Source organism: Phyllopteryx taeniolatus, chromosome 11 (assembly GCF_024500385.1).
Source record: "Phyllopteryx taeniolatus isolate TA_2022b chromosome 11, UOR_Ptae_1.2, whole genome shotgun sequence".
Taxonomy (NCBI): domain Eukaryota; kingdom Metazoa; phylum Chordata; class Actinopteri; order Syngnathiformes; family Syngnathidae; genus Phyllopteryx; species Phyllopteryx taeniolatus.
The window spans coordinates 27,979,969-27,997,367 of NC_084512.1; the positions used below are offsets into that span (position 1 = coordinate 27,979,969).

General features: G+C 43.3%; 1 protein-coding gene across 10 annotated transcripts in view; it reads left to right on the top strand.

Moving 5' to 3' along the window:
- The first annotated feature begins 397 nt into the window (after positions 1-397).
- Positions 398-17,399, top strand: part of atrnl1a (attractin-like 1a) — a 106,315-nt gene continuing 89,313 nt past the window's right edge. For 4 of the 10 annotated variants that reach the window (XR_009790834.1, XR_009790833.1, XM_061790196.1 and 1 more), the window contains exons 1-6: positions 398-1,267; positions 11,614-11,697; positions 12,623-12,736; positions 13,173-13,301; positions 14,966-15,174; positions 16,405-16,585. Coding sequence is in view for 7 of the 10 variants with exons in the window: in XM_061790196.1 (XP_061646180.1) it covers positions 1,086-1,267; positions 11,614-11,697; positions 12,623-12,736; positions 13,173-13,301; positions 14,966-15,174; positions 16,405-16,585 (899 nt within the window). In the remaining 3 variants the exon portion in view is untranslated. Of the gene's footprint in view, positions 1,268-8,627; positions 9,002-9,074; positions 9,583-11,613; positions 11,698-12,622; positions 12,737-13,172; positions 13,302-14,965; positions 15,175-16,404; positions 16,586-17,399 lie in introns of those variants that run through there. The other 6 variants (XM_061790192.1, XM_061790193.1, XR_009790832.1 and 3 more) reach the window with 5 other exon arrangements.

The following is a 17,399-nucleotide window of genomic DNA, read 5'->3' on the forward strand; positions in this document are numbered from 1 at the left end:
TAAACCCTTCACATTGAGCAATAACACACCACCAACGTGGGGACGGACCAATAGCATAGATTTGTAATTGGAACAAATCTGGTTTTGGCCTGACAAGGCAAACCCAAGATATTTCATGTTGAAATTCAAAAATTCTTGCCTGCAACACTTTCCCAAAACGCTGGCACAGGGGCAACAAAATTTGTGCCACAAACAGCTGTTCGGAACATTCCGCAGGTGAACAGGTTACTTTGAAAAAGGTGAGTGTCACGATTGCATCTCGGCTCGCCATGTGTGAGGTGCCCTGTCCCCCTTTTGGAACCATCTTCTTCTCGAGTTTATCGGCGGTTGGCACATTTCTGCCATCTTGTGGTAAGGAGCGCGGAACCGGAATACAAACCCTCCTTTGGCAACATCCTCCACGAGCAAAGCGGGAAGTTGGAGACGACGTGGAGGAAAGGGTTCAATTAGCATCTCAATATTTGACATCTGGAATCAATACGTTGACTCTCCTTTGTGGTGCAGCTGTTGCTTCTTCCTCATCCAACTGCCCCTTGAAAGCTTATTGTTACATTTAAAAACAAATAGATACATTTTCTTGAGGTGGATGCGCCATTTGTTTGATTTTTCTTCTACAGCATCAACCTCGACTCGATGGGCTCGGAACCTGTCTCTTTAAACGCCGTGGCCGCGCTGCTCGTGCGCGGCGCTTTGTGCAGAAGTTTCTCCCGTTAGAGAGCAGCTGCGCACCGGGCACAGCGGGGCTCCGCCTGCCGCAGCATCCCGGGAAGCAGAGCCCGCCGCCGGCGAGAGGAGAGTCGAGGACCTCCCGCCGGGCTCCGTGGAGCCGTCTATTTCCTGGACGAGGCCTCGTTAATGTTACGTTCGTGCGCCTGTGTTTAGCCGGCCACGAGCTTCTTCAAGTCGTGACGTTTTTTGTTTGGCATTGATCAAAACAAGCTTTTTTTTTTTTTTTTTTTTTTTTGGAGGAACGGATGGAAAGAAGCTTTTTGACGGGGAGCAGGTGAGGGCGGGGCCGAGTGGAGATTGAATGATTGATTGAATTGATTGACAGGCAGCTCGGCGCGCGCACGCTCCAGCCAGCCATGAAGCGCGCGCTCCAGCTGTGCGTGCTCGTCACCGTCACGGCGGCGCAGCTGGCTCTCCACGTGGGAACTTCCACGCGGTGCGCCACCGGCTGCCACGCGGGCTCGTGCGTCAACGGCTCGTGCGTGTGCCACCACGGATGGGTGGGCGAGCAGTGCCAACACTGCCAGGGCAGGTTCAAGTAAGTTACGCACACACACCTTTTTAGCAACTTTATTTCCAACTTAAGTTTGACTTCAATATTTGCGGTTCACGATTCAAGAATTCACCAATTTGTTTTGTTTGTTTGTTTTATTGGTGTGAAACTTATTCGCAGCGATTAGCTGAAACACTCGCTCACTTCCTTAAAAAACAAAAATGTGTTTTTATGAATAAAAATGGAGCTCTTTAATATTTCACTGTCTAAAAAACAAAATAATGACATAAATGGAATGTAAAGCAATTCAAGTTTTTGCCACATACCCTTGGCCACCTGGGGGCAGTATAACACAGACATGCAGAAATAAAATTTGACGTCTCACTTCCCATTAAGCCGCAGTAATATTAGTCGTTCTTCGCAGAGGATAAAGACTGTAGTATAGAGGAGATGGCAAAGTTGTTCGATGTTTTTAAAACATGCAACGTTTTATGTTTACTTTGACAGTAAACTTCAGCCGGAAGTCTCATTTTGCTTCTTGTTGAGTTGGCTGCCAGCATACAGCGCTCGTATCTCAAGTTTTTGTTCGTAAGTCAGAGCAAAAGAAAAAAATGGTCTGAATGTCTGCTCGTATCATTAAAAACAAACAAACTTGTAAGTCAGGTCGCTCATAGCTCGAGGCACCACCGTATGCTCAAGTGATACATCTGAACTGAGAGTAAAAGCTCTCGATGTCACGAGGAGCTCAGTTTAGCCTGGGTCGTTAGTGGGAGTTGGGCAAATGCGTTTCCGGTTCATTTTTTTTTTTTTTTGCCATTTCTTGCTATTTTTCGCAGGCAGGTCTTAAAGTGGGAAACAAAAATGGAAAAAAATATGGATTCCACCACAAATTTGGGAAAATGGACAACCCATGAGCATAAAAAAAACCAAAAAAAAAAGTGTCACAGATGATTTGCTGTCTGGTTGGCATTGCAAATGACAATACCAATTGCCTCACCTGGATGAGTAAAGGTTGGATAAATAAATTGGATTCTGAAAAAAAGTGTGAGTAAAATAAATCACGGCAAATATGTGGCGGCACGGTGTGGAGTTTGCATGTTCTCCCCGTGCCTGCGTGGGTTTTCTCCGGGGACTCCGCTTTCCTCCCACATCCCAAAAACATGCACGGTAGGTTAATTGACAACTCTAAATTGCCCGTAGGTGTGCATGTGAGTGCGAATGGTTGTTTGTTTGTATGTGCCCTGCGATTGGCTGGCGACCGGTTCAGGGTGTACCCCGCCTCTCCTGCCCGACGATAGCTGGGATAGGCTCCGGCACGCCCGCGACCCGCGTGAGGAGAAGCGGCTCAGAAAATGGATGGATGGCAAATATGTATCAGGGTGCGGTCGGGCTCAGTGGCTGTCATCTGTGAGTAATGGGGAATCCACTGTACACAAGTATTATTTTAAAAAATCCATATCCAGTGCCAATAACTGCATCATCTTGAGATGTTTACCGCCCTGCTTTCTCCAGCGGAGCCTCGCCTACCTCGGACCTCCCCTGGAATCTTCCATCACGTTGCCGTTCGTTGCCAAACCGGCCGGTTAGCAACGCTAGCTATTATGCTGCTAACATGGCGCCCCAAAGCGCAAAAATCTGCAGATAGGCGCGAATCGGTGAGTCATTCGCAAAAAGTCGTTAGTTCGGTTCTACAGAAAAACTGGCAGGGTTCGCTGTGTTACAAAACAGGAGCATGGCAGGAAAAAAAGTGAACATTAGCTGTGGAGTTGCGCTTGGATGTACGTCATCGCCACCTCTCGGTGCCTGGCTCAGATTGTGTTCATGATGTGTGTGCGTGTGTGTGTGTGTGCGCGCCACAACAAGCCTGACATTGTATCAACTTGGACATTAACCAAAAGAGCAGCATGGACGGAGACAAAGTGTTTTGCAAAAAGACAAAGATGGGGAGTGGCGAGACGACTTCTGCCAAGGCCAAAACAAGCAGCAAAAACAATATAGTCACACGTACGCCTTCACTTTCTAAAACAAAAAAAAGTCTACACACTGCTGTTCAAATTCAACCTTTTTGTTATATATATAAAAAAAGTAGACCAATATAAAGCATTTCAAAACCTTTCCCACCATTAATGTGACCTTTAACCTTTTATAAATCAATTGAAAAAAAAAAAAGTTTCTTGCTGTAGGATGTGACAACAAAAACGCCATGAAAAGCCTACCAGAAACTCTGAACTTTATTTGGGGTTAATCAGAGGCACTTTAAAAAGTGTCAGGAGTGTGCTGTCTCCCATTTGAAATGAGTTTGAATGCGATTGGTTCATTCTCAACACAGTCACATCCCCACTGATGAGAGGGTGTGCACACTTGCGCAACAACATTCTCAGTTGTTGTTTTTTTATTTTGTATTCATTGTGTACGTGATTGATTTGCCGTGCTTTTGTTTTTGTCGTCCCCCCCCCCATTTTGTGATAAGGAAAAATGAATGGGGGTGTGTCGACTTTTTATATCTGCTGACTGACTTTTGTACTATTAAGCCCCTATCCTCACTCATGCCACCGCAACTATACTGTCAAGCTGTCGCGCTTCTATTTGTTTCGCTTCTGTCTCTGCTATCATCGGTATAATAAAAAGATGTGTGTGCGTGTTTGCGTGGCAGATGGAGTGCTGCCTGATGGATTTTCGATCAAGCTGGCCGACCGAATAAAAATGCCAAGAGAGTCAAAATATACAAGTCGAAATCAGGTGGTGCCACGTGCGTTGTTGTTGCCCATGCAGTGTAGGTGGTGACTGCCACCAAGCGGCTTTTACCACTACTATGGGTGGGCTAGTGGGGTATTACCGCCACTGTGGGTGCGCTAGCGTGATATTTCCGCCACCGTGGGTGCGCTAGCGGGATATTAGAGCCACCGTGGGTGCGATAGCGGGCTATTACCGCTACCGTGGGTGCGCTAGCGGAATATTTCTGCCACCGTGGGTGCGCTACTGGGATATTAGAGCCACCGTGGGTGGGCTAGCAGCATATTAGCGCCACCGTGGGTGCACTAGCGGGATATTAGAGCCAGTGTGGGTGCGCTAGCGGGCTATTACCGCCACCGTGGGTGCGCTAGCGGGCTATTACCGCCACCGTGGGTGCGCTAGCGGGATATTTCCGCCACCGTGGGTGCGCTAGCGGGATATTAGAGCCACCGTGGGTGCGCTAGCGGGATATTTCCACCACCGTGGGTGCGCTAGCGGGCTATTACCACCACCGTAGGTGCGCCTTCACACAGCGACGCGGCAGGGAGTCGCGCAATCAGGTTCAAATTGTCTGAGCGCAACAATTGCTTTCAACGCAACAGGCTGGAAGAAGTGAGCGCTATCGCCGTCACTTCTGTCCCCTCTTGTCCTTGGCAAACGATTTCTGCCAACCTTCACGCTGCGGATCCAACTCGCCAATTTCCATTAAGTGCCTCTATTGGATTGAATAAAATCATTTTTTTTCAATGTACATTTCAAGCGTGTTTACATTCACGGAATGTATGACACATTGAGGAAATAACTCCACTGAATTTCAACACCAGGTAGTGAAAACGCAAAAGTAAACATAAATACTGTAATACAAATATTAAACAATACATAGTGTTCAGCGGAACTAGACCAGGGGTGTCCAAACTATGGTCAGGGGGCCCATTTGTGTCCCGGCCTTAATTTTTTAGCAGCCCGCGACATATACTAAAAATAGCATTTGTCACTGGAGAGAAAAAAAAGTGTGTCAAAAGAAAACTACTATTACTTATACAGTATATAGAAATACATACTCGCACCTATCTATAGATTTATTTTCAGTTTCTTTCACAATTTTTTTCAGAATTTTGTTTTGTTTTGTTTGTTTTCCATGTTTTTGAGGGGAACCAACTCCAAAAACAGTTAGTCGGTTTATCCTCGCATATTCAAGAATTTTGGGGGGTTTAAAAAAATAAATATATACGTGTGTGTGTGTGTATGCATGTATATACACACGGTGGGTACAGAAAGTATTCAGACCTCTTTAAATTTTTCCCTTTGTTATATTGCAGCCATTTGCTAAAATCATTTAATTTCCCTTTTTCCTCAATGTACACACTGCACCCCATATTGACAGAGAAAAAACGTAATTGTTGAAATGTTTTCAGATTTATTAAAAAAGAAATACTGAAATATCACACAGCCATAAGTATTCAGACCCTTTGCTGTGACACTCATATATTTGTCCATTTCTTCCGATCATCCGTGAGAAGGTTCTCCACCTTCATTGGAGTCCAGCTGTGTTTGATTAGATTGATTGGACCTGATTAGGAAAGCCACACCCCTGTCTATACAAGACCTTACAGATCACAGTGCATGTCAGAGCAAATGAGAATCAGGCGGTCGAAGGAACTGCCTGAAGAGCTCAGAGACAGAATTGTGACAAGGCACAGATCTGGCCAAGGTTACAAAAAAAAATTCTGCTGCACTTAAGGTTCCTAAGAGCACAGTGGCCTCCATCATCCTGAAATGGAAGACGGTTGGGACGACCAGAACCCTTCCTAGAGCCGGCCGTCCGGCCAAACTGAGCGATCGGGGGAGAAGAGCCTCGGTGAGAGAGGTCAAGAAGAACCCAACGATCACTGTTGCTGAGCTCCAGAGATGCAGTCGGGAGATGGGAGAAAGTTCTAGAAAGTCAGCCATCGCTGCAGCCCTCCACCAGTCGGGGCTTTATGGCAGAGTGGCCCGACGGAAGCCTCTCCTCAGTGCGAGACACATGAAAGCCCGCATGGATTTTGCTCAAAAACACCTGAAGGACTCCAAGATGGTGAGAAATAAGATTCTCTGGTCTGATGAGACCAAGATAGAAATTGTTGGCCTTAATTCTAAGCGGCATGTGTGGTGAAAACCAGGCACTGCTCATCACCTGTTCAATACAGTCCCAACCGTGAAGCATGGTGGTGGCAGCATCGTCCTGTGTGGATGTTTTTCAGCTGCAGGGACAGGAAGACCGGTTGCAATTGAAGGAAAGATGAATGCGTCCAAGTACAGGGATGTCCTGGATGAAAACCTTCTCCAGAGTACTCAGGACTTCAGAATGGGCTGAAGGTTCTCCTTCCACCAAGACAATGACCCTAAGCACACAGCTAAAATAATGACAGAGTGGCTTCAGATCAACTCCGTGACTGTTCTTGAATGGCCCAGCCAGAGCCCTGACTTAAACCCAATTGAGCATCTCTGGAAAGACCTGAAAATGGCTGCCCACCAACGTTCACCATCCATCCTGACAGAAGTGGAGAGGATCTGCCAGGTGGAATGGCAGAAGATCCTGAAATCCTCTTCATGGTTTTCCACATTTTAAAATGTTTTTAAAATTTTTTTGCAAGACGCCCACAGCTGCGGCACCCGTCAACTTCGACCCCCCGCCTCCCACCCGCTCGTCACGCCTCAGCCACTTCCACGCAGATCAGACAAATCCGGAATGAAATTCGCACTAAGTGACCATGTGGAAATGTCAGGTGGCGTTACAGTTGCTGACGCGGCCACAGTTTGACCCGGGACAGATTATTTCCCATCGTGACCTTTACTTTAAATCTCCTCTCTGCACCCCCCCCCCCCTTCCCCCTCCCACACACACACACACACATAATCCTGTTCATAGACAGACAAATAAAGCACGTGCGTGTGTGTTGATGGTCACAGATGCGTCAAAATATATACATGTGTGTGTGCGTGCGTGTGTGTGTGTGTTAATGCCCGTAGAAGGCAACTAAGCCATTCAAGGACAAAACATGGTTGTTTTAGAATGAACAGAGTGCTTCTCTCTTCCAGCACTCATCTGCTCGTGTGTGCGCGTGTGCATGTGTGTGCGCGCGTGTGTGTGTGTGTGTGTGTGTGCGTGCGCGATTAAGCCTTGTGCACGGTGATGACGACACAGCCTGGCAACCAAAAGATACTACGCGACATTTCTACATTTCTCTACTTGGTGTGTCTGCGTGTGTGCGTGTGTGCGTGCGCACCATCTGTCCGGTGTGAGGTAATCCTGTAATGATGATGATGATGATGATGATGATGATGAGCTCACGTTTTTCTCAGCAGTCGTCTGACCTGAATCGTTATCATTGTGGGATGTGTACATGACATTTCATTAGCTACAATATGGCCTAAAAATATATATATATATTTTTTTCACAAAAATCCTATTTACAAGTTTTTGGAAAAAAACTTTCGTTATTAATTGTATTTTGTGTGTGCGCATCAATCTACGTAAGCGGCTGAAAGAACACAAAAAATACATTTGAATGACTCGGTCTACACCCGTTTCAATATAACACTCTCTGGCATATATTTATACTTTCTTTATTACTGCGTGCGTATCTCATTGCGTGCACCACACTGCCCCCAGAGGCCAAGACGTGCACGGCAGTTACTTCAAAAAAATAGGAATGACGTCATCGGCAACTCGTTGACGTCGATTCGACTTTCAGCTCTTGAGTGTCGACTTTAAAACTCTGAAAGTCACGAAGGCCCCAATGTGGACGCCGACTTCCATTTATCGGAAGGATCGTCTTTCCAGATGATCTGTATGCGTGGACGATGCTGTTGCGTGTTCTTTTTTTTGTGTGTGTTAAGGCCGAGGAGCTCAATGAACGTAAGAATCGTTGAACAAAAGATGATCGTAGATGACAAACCTCGTAATGTAAAACATTTGCTCAAATAGGTTCGAGGTTGCAAAACGTCAGACGACGTTCGAGTCTTTGTGTCTCCGAGGCAGCTTCGAGGGCATGGAGTCTCGGTATCGCGCCTCTGCACGAAGTTCCGCGTGGACGTTGACCTCCAGCTGCTGTTGGCGGCACGCAAAAGATGCTGAGTCAGCATTCGCATGCAATTCTTTCTCATCTGCGCCAATGTTTTTTGACTACGCACGTCGTTTTGCAGCCGGCCACTTTGAATGAAATCTCAACTTCCCCAACAGCAACACGTCAACGCTGAGCTCAACTTTCTCACAAATATACTGCGACTGTAAACGTTTTTAGATAACAATGAACTTTCACTGTACAGGAAATGTTTTAAGGAGCAATTTGCGATTCTTGACGCTATTTTTCTTTTTCTTTACTTTTCAAACTGGGCTCCGTTTTGGACGAAACGGCGGCAGAGGTCGGGTGTGTCGCTCCGGGGATTTCGCTCGCGTGTCCTCTGCCAAGTACAGCAAAGCATCCCATAATCACATCATCATAATCATATGACGGGACTGACTGGGATTCCTGTCGTTATGGCAACAGAGACTCCCTCGCTCCCCTCCCATGTTATACACAATAGTGTTTTTTAAATGAGACCACAAGTAATGCGGCTCACCACAGGGCTACACACACACACACACACACGCACGCGCACACAAACACACACACACTCTTGCCTGAAGGACGGTGTATAATCAGTTTGCGGTCAGGCTGCGAGGACGTCGGTCACAACGCAGCGGCCTGTTGTCACACTGCAATAAAATGAACATTTGAAACATATCTTTTCAAAAATGGAATATTCCAAAGATGAGTTTTGCCCATTGGATGTCATGCCAAGGGTGTACCTAATGAGGTGGCCAAGAGGACGCAATGCCAGGAAGTAGACGGATCCCTCAGCTTTCCTCGGTTTTCCCAGCCGTCCGCGTTTTTTTATAACATATGTCGTTGTGGGCGGAGTCTATCCCAGCTGACGTGGGCAGACGAGGCGGGGTACACCCTGGGGGCACACCAGCGCCCGGTGCTCGTCGAACTTGCCAATCCTAAAAAACAATCACTGACGGTGTGTGTGTGTGTTTAGGGGAGGGGGGGGGGGGCACGTGCCCTCAGTGCCCCCCAAGTTCCGCCGCCTCCGCACTTTTTCCCCATTTCATTTTTCCCTCCTTTTTTTTCTGTGTACTCTTTCTTCTTTTTCTTTCCCCTCCCTTTCATTGTTGTATTCCAGCCCTCTGTCCGACAGCTTGGCTTGTGTGTGTGCGCGCGCGTGTCAGTCAGTGTGTACAATAAATGATGTGCTGGCTGGCTAGTAAGCCATTGGTTCGTGACTATACTGTGTATGAAGTAAGATCCATTCCACACACAGACACACACACACGCATACGGTCCGGTCAGGGCTTTTCTTGGCTAACTACAGAGAAGGTCAAGGTCATTCAATTGTTGGTCATTCATCTTTTGTTGTTGTTGCGCTGCCTTGCCGCACGCACACACTCGGAGCAGATGTGTCAATCTTCACGATTAGCCCGGCTCGGGCACGCCCGCGGCGCGCGCCGACGCGCCGCGCTCCTTCATAACAACGATGCGGCCGTCATCCCCGCGCTGCCGACTGATTCATCACTGGCTTCGTGTGCTGTTTCGGGTTCGACGGTGATTATATATACAAATATTTCTCAGTGGAAATAGGGCATCTTTATTGTAGTTAATTCAAGTTATCAGAATTATTATTATTATTTTTTTTTGTCCAAAGAGCAAACTTTCAAAGCTTGTTTCATATCAGGCTAAAAAGCAAAACTTGATTCGTCAGGGGAAAAACATTGACATTTAGATTTTTTTTCAAGTGTGATAAAAAGTTAGCTAGTATAACTCGCGCCTTCTCCTCGTCCCTTTGGATTTGTTACACAAAAGCCAAAGAAAAAGCAAAACTGCCTCAGCTAATCTTTTGACAGTCGCCGAAGCGAACTCTCGTTAAAATGCGCTGTTGAGGAATTTGAATGTTTGCCGAGCGTTGCCGCCTGCTGAGGTCACTCGAAGGATGCCGCTGAGCTCAACGCAAACGCGTGCGCGCGCCCATCGCCGCCAGTCGGCGGCGTTGGGCGAGCGAGGCCGCGGAAGACGGCGACGATGTGTCTGCGTGTCCGTGCAAATGTTTCGCAGCTAAGCCAACGGCATGATTGTGTCAACGTTTGGAAAGTTCGGCCAGTTTCACTTGGCTACATGCAATTTGCTCGCCATGCCTTTCATACTCCTCCGTCGTCGCTTCATTTGCTTCCACACTTCGTCGCTCTTTCTTCTGTCTGTCATCAATTATTTACCGGCAGCAGTTGAATATTTCAAAGGGCGTCCCGCTGTCTTTTGACTTTCTTCTTTTCCTCCACACCTTCATCCCTCTGTCCTGTTTCGTTTTGTTTTGTTTTTCTCCCCCCCTCCTATTGGTATTGGCTATCTCAACCCAATCCGGAACAATCTTGCGTTGGTATCGGTTTGCGGCAATTGCAGTGCCGCGATCTACTTCCACAAAAAAAAAAAAAAAAAGAAACGTTTTTTGATTTGTATTTTTTTGGGTCATTCTTTGATTGATTGCGAATGTTACTCAAATAAAATGCGCTCATCTGTACATAAATGATGAAGAACATGTTTTTCCTCATCATCTTCTAATCTTGGCTCAGAACCAGCGGATCAAACTGTGATGGGATCACACTGATGGGAAGTGTGAGCGTGTGCGTGTGTGTGTGTGCGTGCGTGCGTGCACATTGCATCCTGCTGTGCGGCAATCTGCTCCCCTCGCACTCGTAATCTCACGCGGTGTCGCAATTTTTTGCGCGTGGATGACCGCTTTAGCTTTAGCATGTAGCGTCGCCATCCGCGCATGTTTTAGGTCGGGGGTCCTCGTCCTCCCCGTCGCCATGACGACCTCACTGCGATGTTTGGCCGGCGTGGCATCGGCGCGATCGTGATGTTTCATCGTCTTCTGACTGGAACATTATGGCCGGCTTGCAAAATCGCAAGTTTCCAATTTATGGGAATATGTTGGAATAAAGCAGAAATGTACAACTTTAAAAACGAATTTAAATTTAGTTGGCAAAAAAATCTATTATAGTTTATTTCAGATTATTATTATTATTTTTTAAGTCATGAGCTGTTGCTGGGTCAATTTTTGGGCTTCAATTAACAATTATTTTAATAATCGATTTTTTTTCAATGAATCAATGAATTAGATAAAGTCATTCTTATTCAAAAAGAGGAAATTATTAAAACTCAACAATGCACAGACAAACATTGATGATGATGATTCAGTTACTGGTTCGGTTGGTAACGTATCAGAAAATCGGCGACAATGTTGATGGTTGTTTTCCAAAGTGAAAGCAGATGTTTGCAAATGTTTTATTTTGATTCATCGCAAAGATAATTGGTCTGCTTTCATGGAGGACGACACAAATCGGAGAATATTCACTGCGGCGATGCTGAAATTCTGAGGATTTGGACAATTTTCCGTCAAGCGATATCTCCAAACGATTAATCGGCTACCAATTAATTGTTGATGAATCTGCACAAACGAATCATCTGCTCGGAGAAATCAATCTTTACGCCAATAAAGATGCTTTTATGGTGACGAACGTGCTGCTATTCATCCTGGCTTGTTTCTTATTTTATGAATGTGTTTATTGTTTCTGTTGTCAGGTTAACCGAGCTGTCGGGTTGGCTCAGCGACGGCCCGATGAATTACAAGTACAAGACCAAGTGCACGTGGCTCATTGAAGGCTTGTAAGTCACGCCCCCCCCCCCCCCCCCCCCCCAAAAAAAAAAATCTCTTCAGAAGGTGAATGAAGAATATTAATAATCGGGCTGTCGTTATCAGCGGACCTCTGATATAGTCGTTACGCATTTACATTTTGATTTCCTGGACAAAATGTAAAAGGGGAATCGAGTTTTTGTGCGTGCAAAAATCAAGTCCAATAAAAAGAGCATTCAAATATGAATGAATGAATTCATATGGGAAGTGAATACAATGTGTTTGTAATAAAATATTGTAATATAATATTTATTAATTGATTATCTGGAACCTATTTAATAGGTATTTATTTCATGACAATTTTAATTTATATCATTTAATATGTAAATATTTCATGTAATTACTTAATTACAATGTTATTTATGCAAGCGTGTTATATCATTCAATTGAATTTTATTTTGCTGCAATTATGAATTTGTATCTAGTTGATATATTATTATTACTGTTGATGTTTATTTATTGGCATTATTAATAAGGTCCTGAAATATCTATATCATCAACAAATAACAATTTATAATGAATAACTAAGGTTAAAAAACTAAAACTAAAAAATAAAAAAAGCATGACTACGACTGAATTCAAATGTGAAATTTAATCAATTACATTTTCAAATATTTTTAATAATTCTATCTAACAATAATTGATTTCTATGTTTAATGACATTTTTAGTCCATTTATTTTGATACACCTTTCATTATTTAATGACATTTAATCCTTTTTTTTTTTATTTGATGCTGTTATAACTTTAAATTGTATTTTATTTCTTTAACAGCATAATGAATCATTGAATCAACATTTTGATCATCGAAAGGCCTCACTGCTCACAAACCCTTGAAATATCTAAATAAATATAATTTCGATATTATTGCTGTTTTGTTTTTGTGTTCCGGCCCCAAGTCCCCAGGCGCCGTTGAGGCTGCGCTTCAGCCACTTGGCCACCGAGTGCGGCTGGGATCACATGTACGTGCACGACGGCGACTCGCTCTACGCGCCGCTCGTCGCCGCCTTCAGGTCAGTCCCGCCCGCCTTCCCTCACTTCAACATAGTTCTGTGGCACAGAGATGCCACAAGATGGTGCCAAAGCCATACTTTTATTTCCGACGGGGTTTTGGCCTGAGCAAAAACAGCAAATGGGTGATTATTATTATTATTATTATTCTTTTTTTGGCCAAAATAATGGAGGTTCGCTTTCAAAAACAATCTGCGAAGAGGTGAATCCACAAGTAACAAATCGTGAATATGTTGGGGGCGCTGTAGTACAAACCCTATCTGGAAAAAAAAAAAAAATGTAATTATGTAAAATTTTGCTGCATGCTTTGAATGACACAAAGTAGCACCATCTGGTCGATGAACTCAAATTTGAACTTTTCCAAATAGATTCCCTAAAATAAAGGTTTATTTACGTTGTGCCATTTTTGTACTTTTTGGATTCGTGTTTTTCCCTCAGCGGTCTGGTGGTTCCCGAGTCGGGCGGCAACGAGACGGTTCCGGAGGTGGTGACCACGTCCGGCTACGCTCTGCTGCACTTCTTCAGCGACGCCGCGTACAACCTGACCGGCTTCACCGTCTCGTACTCGTACGCTCACGCTCATCATCTTGCCGCGTTAGGCACGATTTCATCGATCGCCAATCGTTACGGAAGCGCTCGATTTCACATCATTGCATTGTCTGGAAGCCGCGCAGTCGTAATTGGCGGCAAGCGGCAAAGGGCGCCAAATCGTTTGCTGACGAAAAGAAAAAGAAATTCAGAAAATAATAAAAATAATAATTTCAATTCGCAAAGGTAGAATAAAATGACTACACACAATCACAATTCAAATTCCAATAAATTAAGAAACAAATGTCATTAAATAATTAATCAAATATTTCCTAAAAAGCCTTTAAAAATAGAAAGATCGGTTACATAAGTTAAAATATTGTAAAAAAAAAAAAAAAAAAAAGTGACATAATATTTAAACATTTAACTAATACCAATATCATAAAAAAATAGAAGAAATAGATAAAAGAAATAGAAGAGAATAAATTGCATTAACTAAATAAAAATGTCAAAATGAATACACAATCAATTATACACTTACGAATTCCAATGAATAAAAAATGATTCCATTAAATTAATAATAATCAATCAATTATTTTTTACAAAAACATTTAAGCAAATACACTTTAATAAAAAGGATTATATGAATGAAAACATTGTAAAATAAATTAAACATTGAATAAATAGTTTAAAATATAATAAATACAAAATGTCATTAAATAAAAAAACAATAGGTAAAAAATAATGTATGTAAAATACAATATCATAGGATGACAACGGCAACGGTGGGCGACTGGTTAGCACATCTGCCTCACAGTTGTGCGGTTGCGGGTTCAAATCCCGGCCCTGCCTGTGTGGAGTTCGCATGTTCTCCCCGTGCCTTTCCACCCACATCCCAAAAACATGCATGCTAGGTTAATTGACGTCTCTAAATTGCCCGTAGGTGTGACTGCGAGTGCGAATGGTTGTTTGTTTCTATGTGCCCTGCGATTGGCTAGCAACCAGTTCAGGGTGTACCCCGCCTCCTGCCCGATGACAGCTGGGATTGGCTCCGGCACGCCCGCGACCCGCACGAGGAGAAGCGCTACGGAAGATGGATGGATGGAAAATGCCAACACAATCAGTTCATTACAATGGCCAAGAAATCAATAAAAATATCATTTTATAATTTAAATATTTTGTTCGAATCCAAATTTGAAATCATATGCTTTATCAAATAAAAATTAAATTAAAATGCTGCAACATACAAATTTTAATAAACAGAAATGAATTAAATGCGTAAAAATGTCATGGAATAAAAAGTCCTTAAACAAGTAAATCCCATTTCATAAAATGAATCCACAATAAAATACACATTCTAAAAAAATAAATAAGTCATTAAATATTTGTTTTTAAAATCTGTAAATACATTTGTTAAAATCTAAATATATCACATACATAAAAAACCGTAAAATAAATGTGAAGTGACTAAATAATCCAAAATCAAAAGTCATAAATAATTAAGAAATTCATGAAATTCATAAATCAATCAGGAAACTAAACAGGTCATGAAATAAATTCTTATATAAAAAGGTTCAATAACGTTATTTAAGATTGTATTTCATAAATGAATGAATTGATTTCTAATTTGTGTTAAGGACTCACTTCATAGTTCCATGTATATTTAGAATTTGCTTTATGGTTATTTCTTCCATTTTGAACAGGGTGAACTCTTGTCCCAACAACTGCTCGTCGCACGGCCGCTGCAGCTCGGCCAAGTCGCCGTCGGCCGGCGTTTTCTGCGAGTGCGACGACTACTGGAAGGGCGCCGCCTGCCGCGTGCCGTACTGCCGACGGGACTGCGGCAGCCCCGACCGAGGCTACTGCGACCTGACCGGGGAGAAGCTCTGCGTCTGCAAGGATGGCTGGCAAGGTCACCCAATCGATAATTAGACAGGGACCCATGTGGCAAAAAAAAACAAAAATCAAAATATTTGGAATAACACTCAAATTATCATTCATAAACACCAAGTATTTATTGGACTACCAAAACTCTACTTCAAATATAACAAATGAGTTAGTCACAAGTAGACATGTAAAAGAATATGTTAGGATCATGGTAGCATCCATCCATCCATTTTCTGAGCCGCTTCTCCTCACGCGGGTCACGGGCTGCTGGAACCTATCCCAGCTATCTTCGGGCGGGAGGCGGGGTACACCCTGAACCGGTCGCCAGCCAATCGCAGATCATTATTGCAGTCAACAACAACAACAACAAAAATGTTTTAACACTGCGGTAAAACTCACAAAACTCAAAATCACGATCAGTCCTATACGACGATCGGCTGACTTGAGGGAATTTCAGGCTTCGTCATACCGCTCGTTTGCTTACTGATACCGTAGCTGGGAAAATGCAGGCCGGTATGGCCAATTGTGAGATTGTAAGACTTGAACTCATTCACTGTCAGTCCTCTGTGTTAACGTGGCTATTTAAATTCAACAGCCGTCAATGGCAGTGAATGAGTTTTAAAACTCATTTACGCATCATTAGGCACCAAATTTGATATCAAATGTCCCAGATTAGCCCAATAAATCAATAAATACGTTTTTTTTTTAACTTTAACTTTACTTTTTTTATTCAGAATCTTTTGCATTTTTGTTTTTTTAATTTCCTTTTCATTTTTATGTTTACTTGTCCACGCAGTTATAATCAGTTCAAATATCAATATTTTGTCACGGAAATCAATTCCAGTATGAGAGCCACCGATCCGCTCGACACCAGTTTTCAGATTTACCCCGGGAACGTGCGCTTTTCCTTTTAACCAATTTTCGTATCAATCCTTTTCATGTTTGTGACCAGATTGACTCCAGACATATTTCATCTGCATATTTACTATGATCTATTATGTGTGATATTTTCTGGCCAAATCAACGTTATTTTTTTTCATGATTTGACATGGCAAAATGTTGAAAATCTAGTTGCTGGTTAGCTCAAACAGATCAAAATAGTATGTCACTGCCCTCTGCTGGAAAAGAAAGTAAATTACAACAAATGTTTTCAAAAAGGGCCACGCTTTGACTTTTTTACTTTTTTTTTTTTTTTTTAATTAAATGAAGTCTTCTATTTGTATGTATTTATTTGGTGTGTGTTTTTTTTTTCCAGGTCCAGACTGTTCTGTGGCCGTCCCGTCGGCGGAGGCCTTCTGGTGGCCGCCCAGCGTCAAAGCTTGGTCATCCTCGCAGTCCCCGGGTCGGGCGTCCCACAAGGCTCTGGTGCACGCCGGGCTGATGTGGGTGGTGGGCGGCTACTCCTTCGACTACTCCAACTACCACATGGTCCTCAAGTAAGCGGCGTTGCGCTCTCTTGGTGCAGCGAATGTGGCATCTTCGTAGTTTGCAATTTGTGAATCTTTTTTTTATTTTTTTTATTTTTTTTGGGGGGGGGGGGGGGGGGGGGGGGAACCTGTCCTCCGTTATTGACAGAAAACTCACATTTTAAATAGAGTTTAAGAAATAACAGTATTGCTTTGGCACATCTTGTTGTCATGGTCGTATAGTGGGATTTTGGAAAACTACTTTTTGGGAACGGATTAAAGTATTTTCCATTCATTTGAATGGGAAAAGTTGACTTGAGCTACAAATGATTTGAGTTACAAGCATGGTCACGGGATAATCACTTTATAAAAGATGCGACTAAGTTTGGGAGCTCAGCTCATTGCAGATAAGATTTAAAAAAAAAAAAAAAGTGTTGGAATTTGTGTTGTTAAAAATGCAAATGAATATCGGCTCGGAATATCGGTTATCGGCCTCCTTGACTGCTGATCATCGGTGTCGTATCCGCCCGAACAAAAACAAATTGGATCAATGACTCACAGATTTCACGGCCGAGTTCAGCCCCCCCCCCGCAAATAGTAAAATACACTTAGCTTCATTTTTTATTTTATTTTATTACATTTTTTGAGAGGTTTAGACGTTGATCTGATACGTCGCAATTATACGACAGCAATGACGTAAGGCCCCCCGAGTAGTATTCAAAACAAAATTTCGTTTGAGCGAAAGTCCACAAATGCGGATATCGTGATTAGCGAGTCGGGAACGAGTGAATGATTCACTCGTTCCCGACTCCCTAATCACGATACAGCGTAAAGATTTTGATAT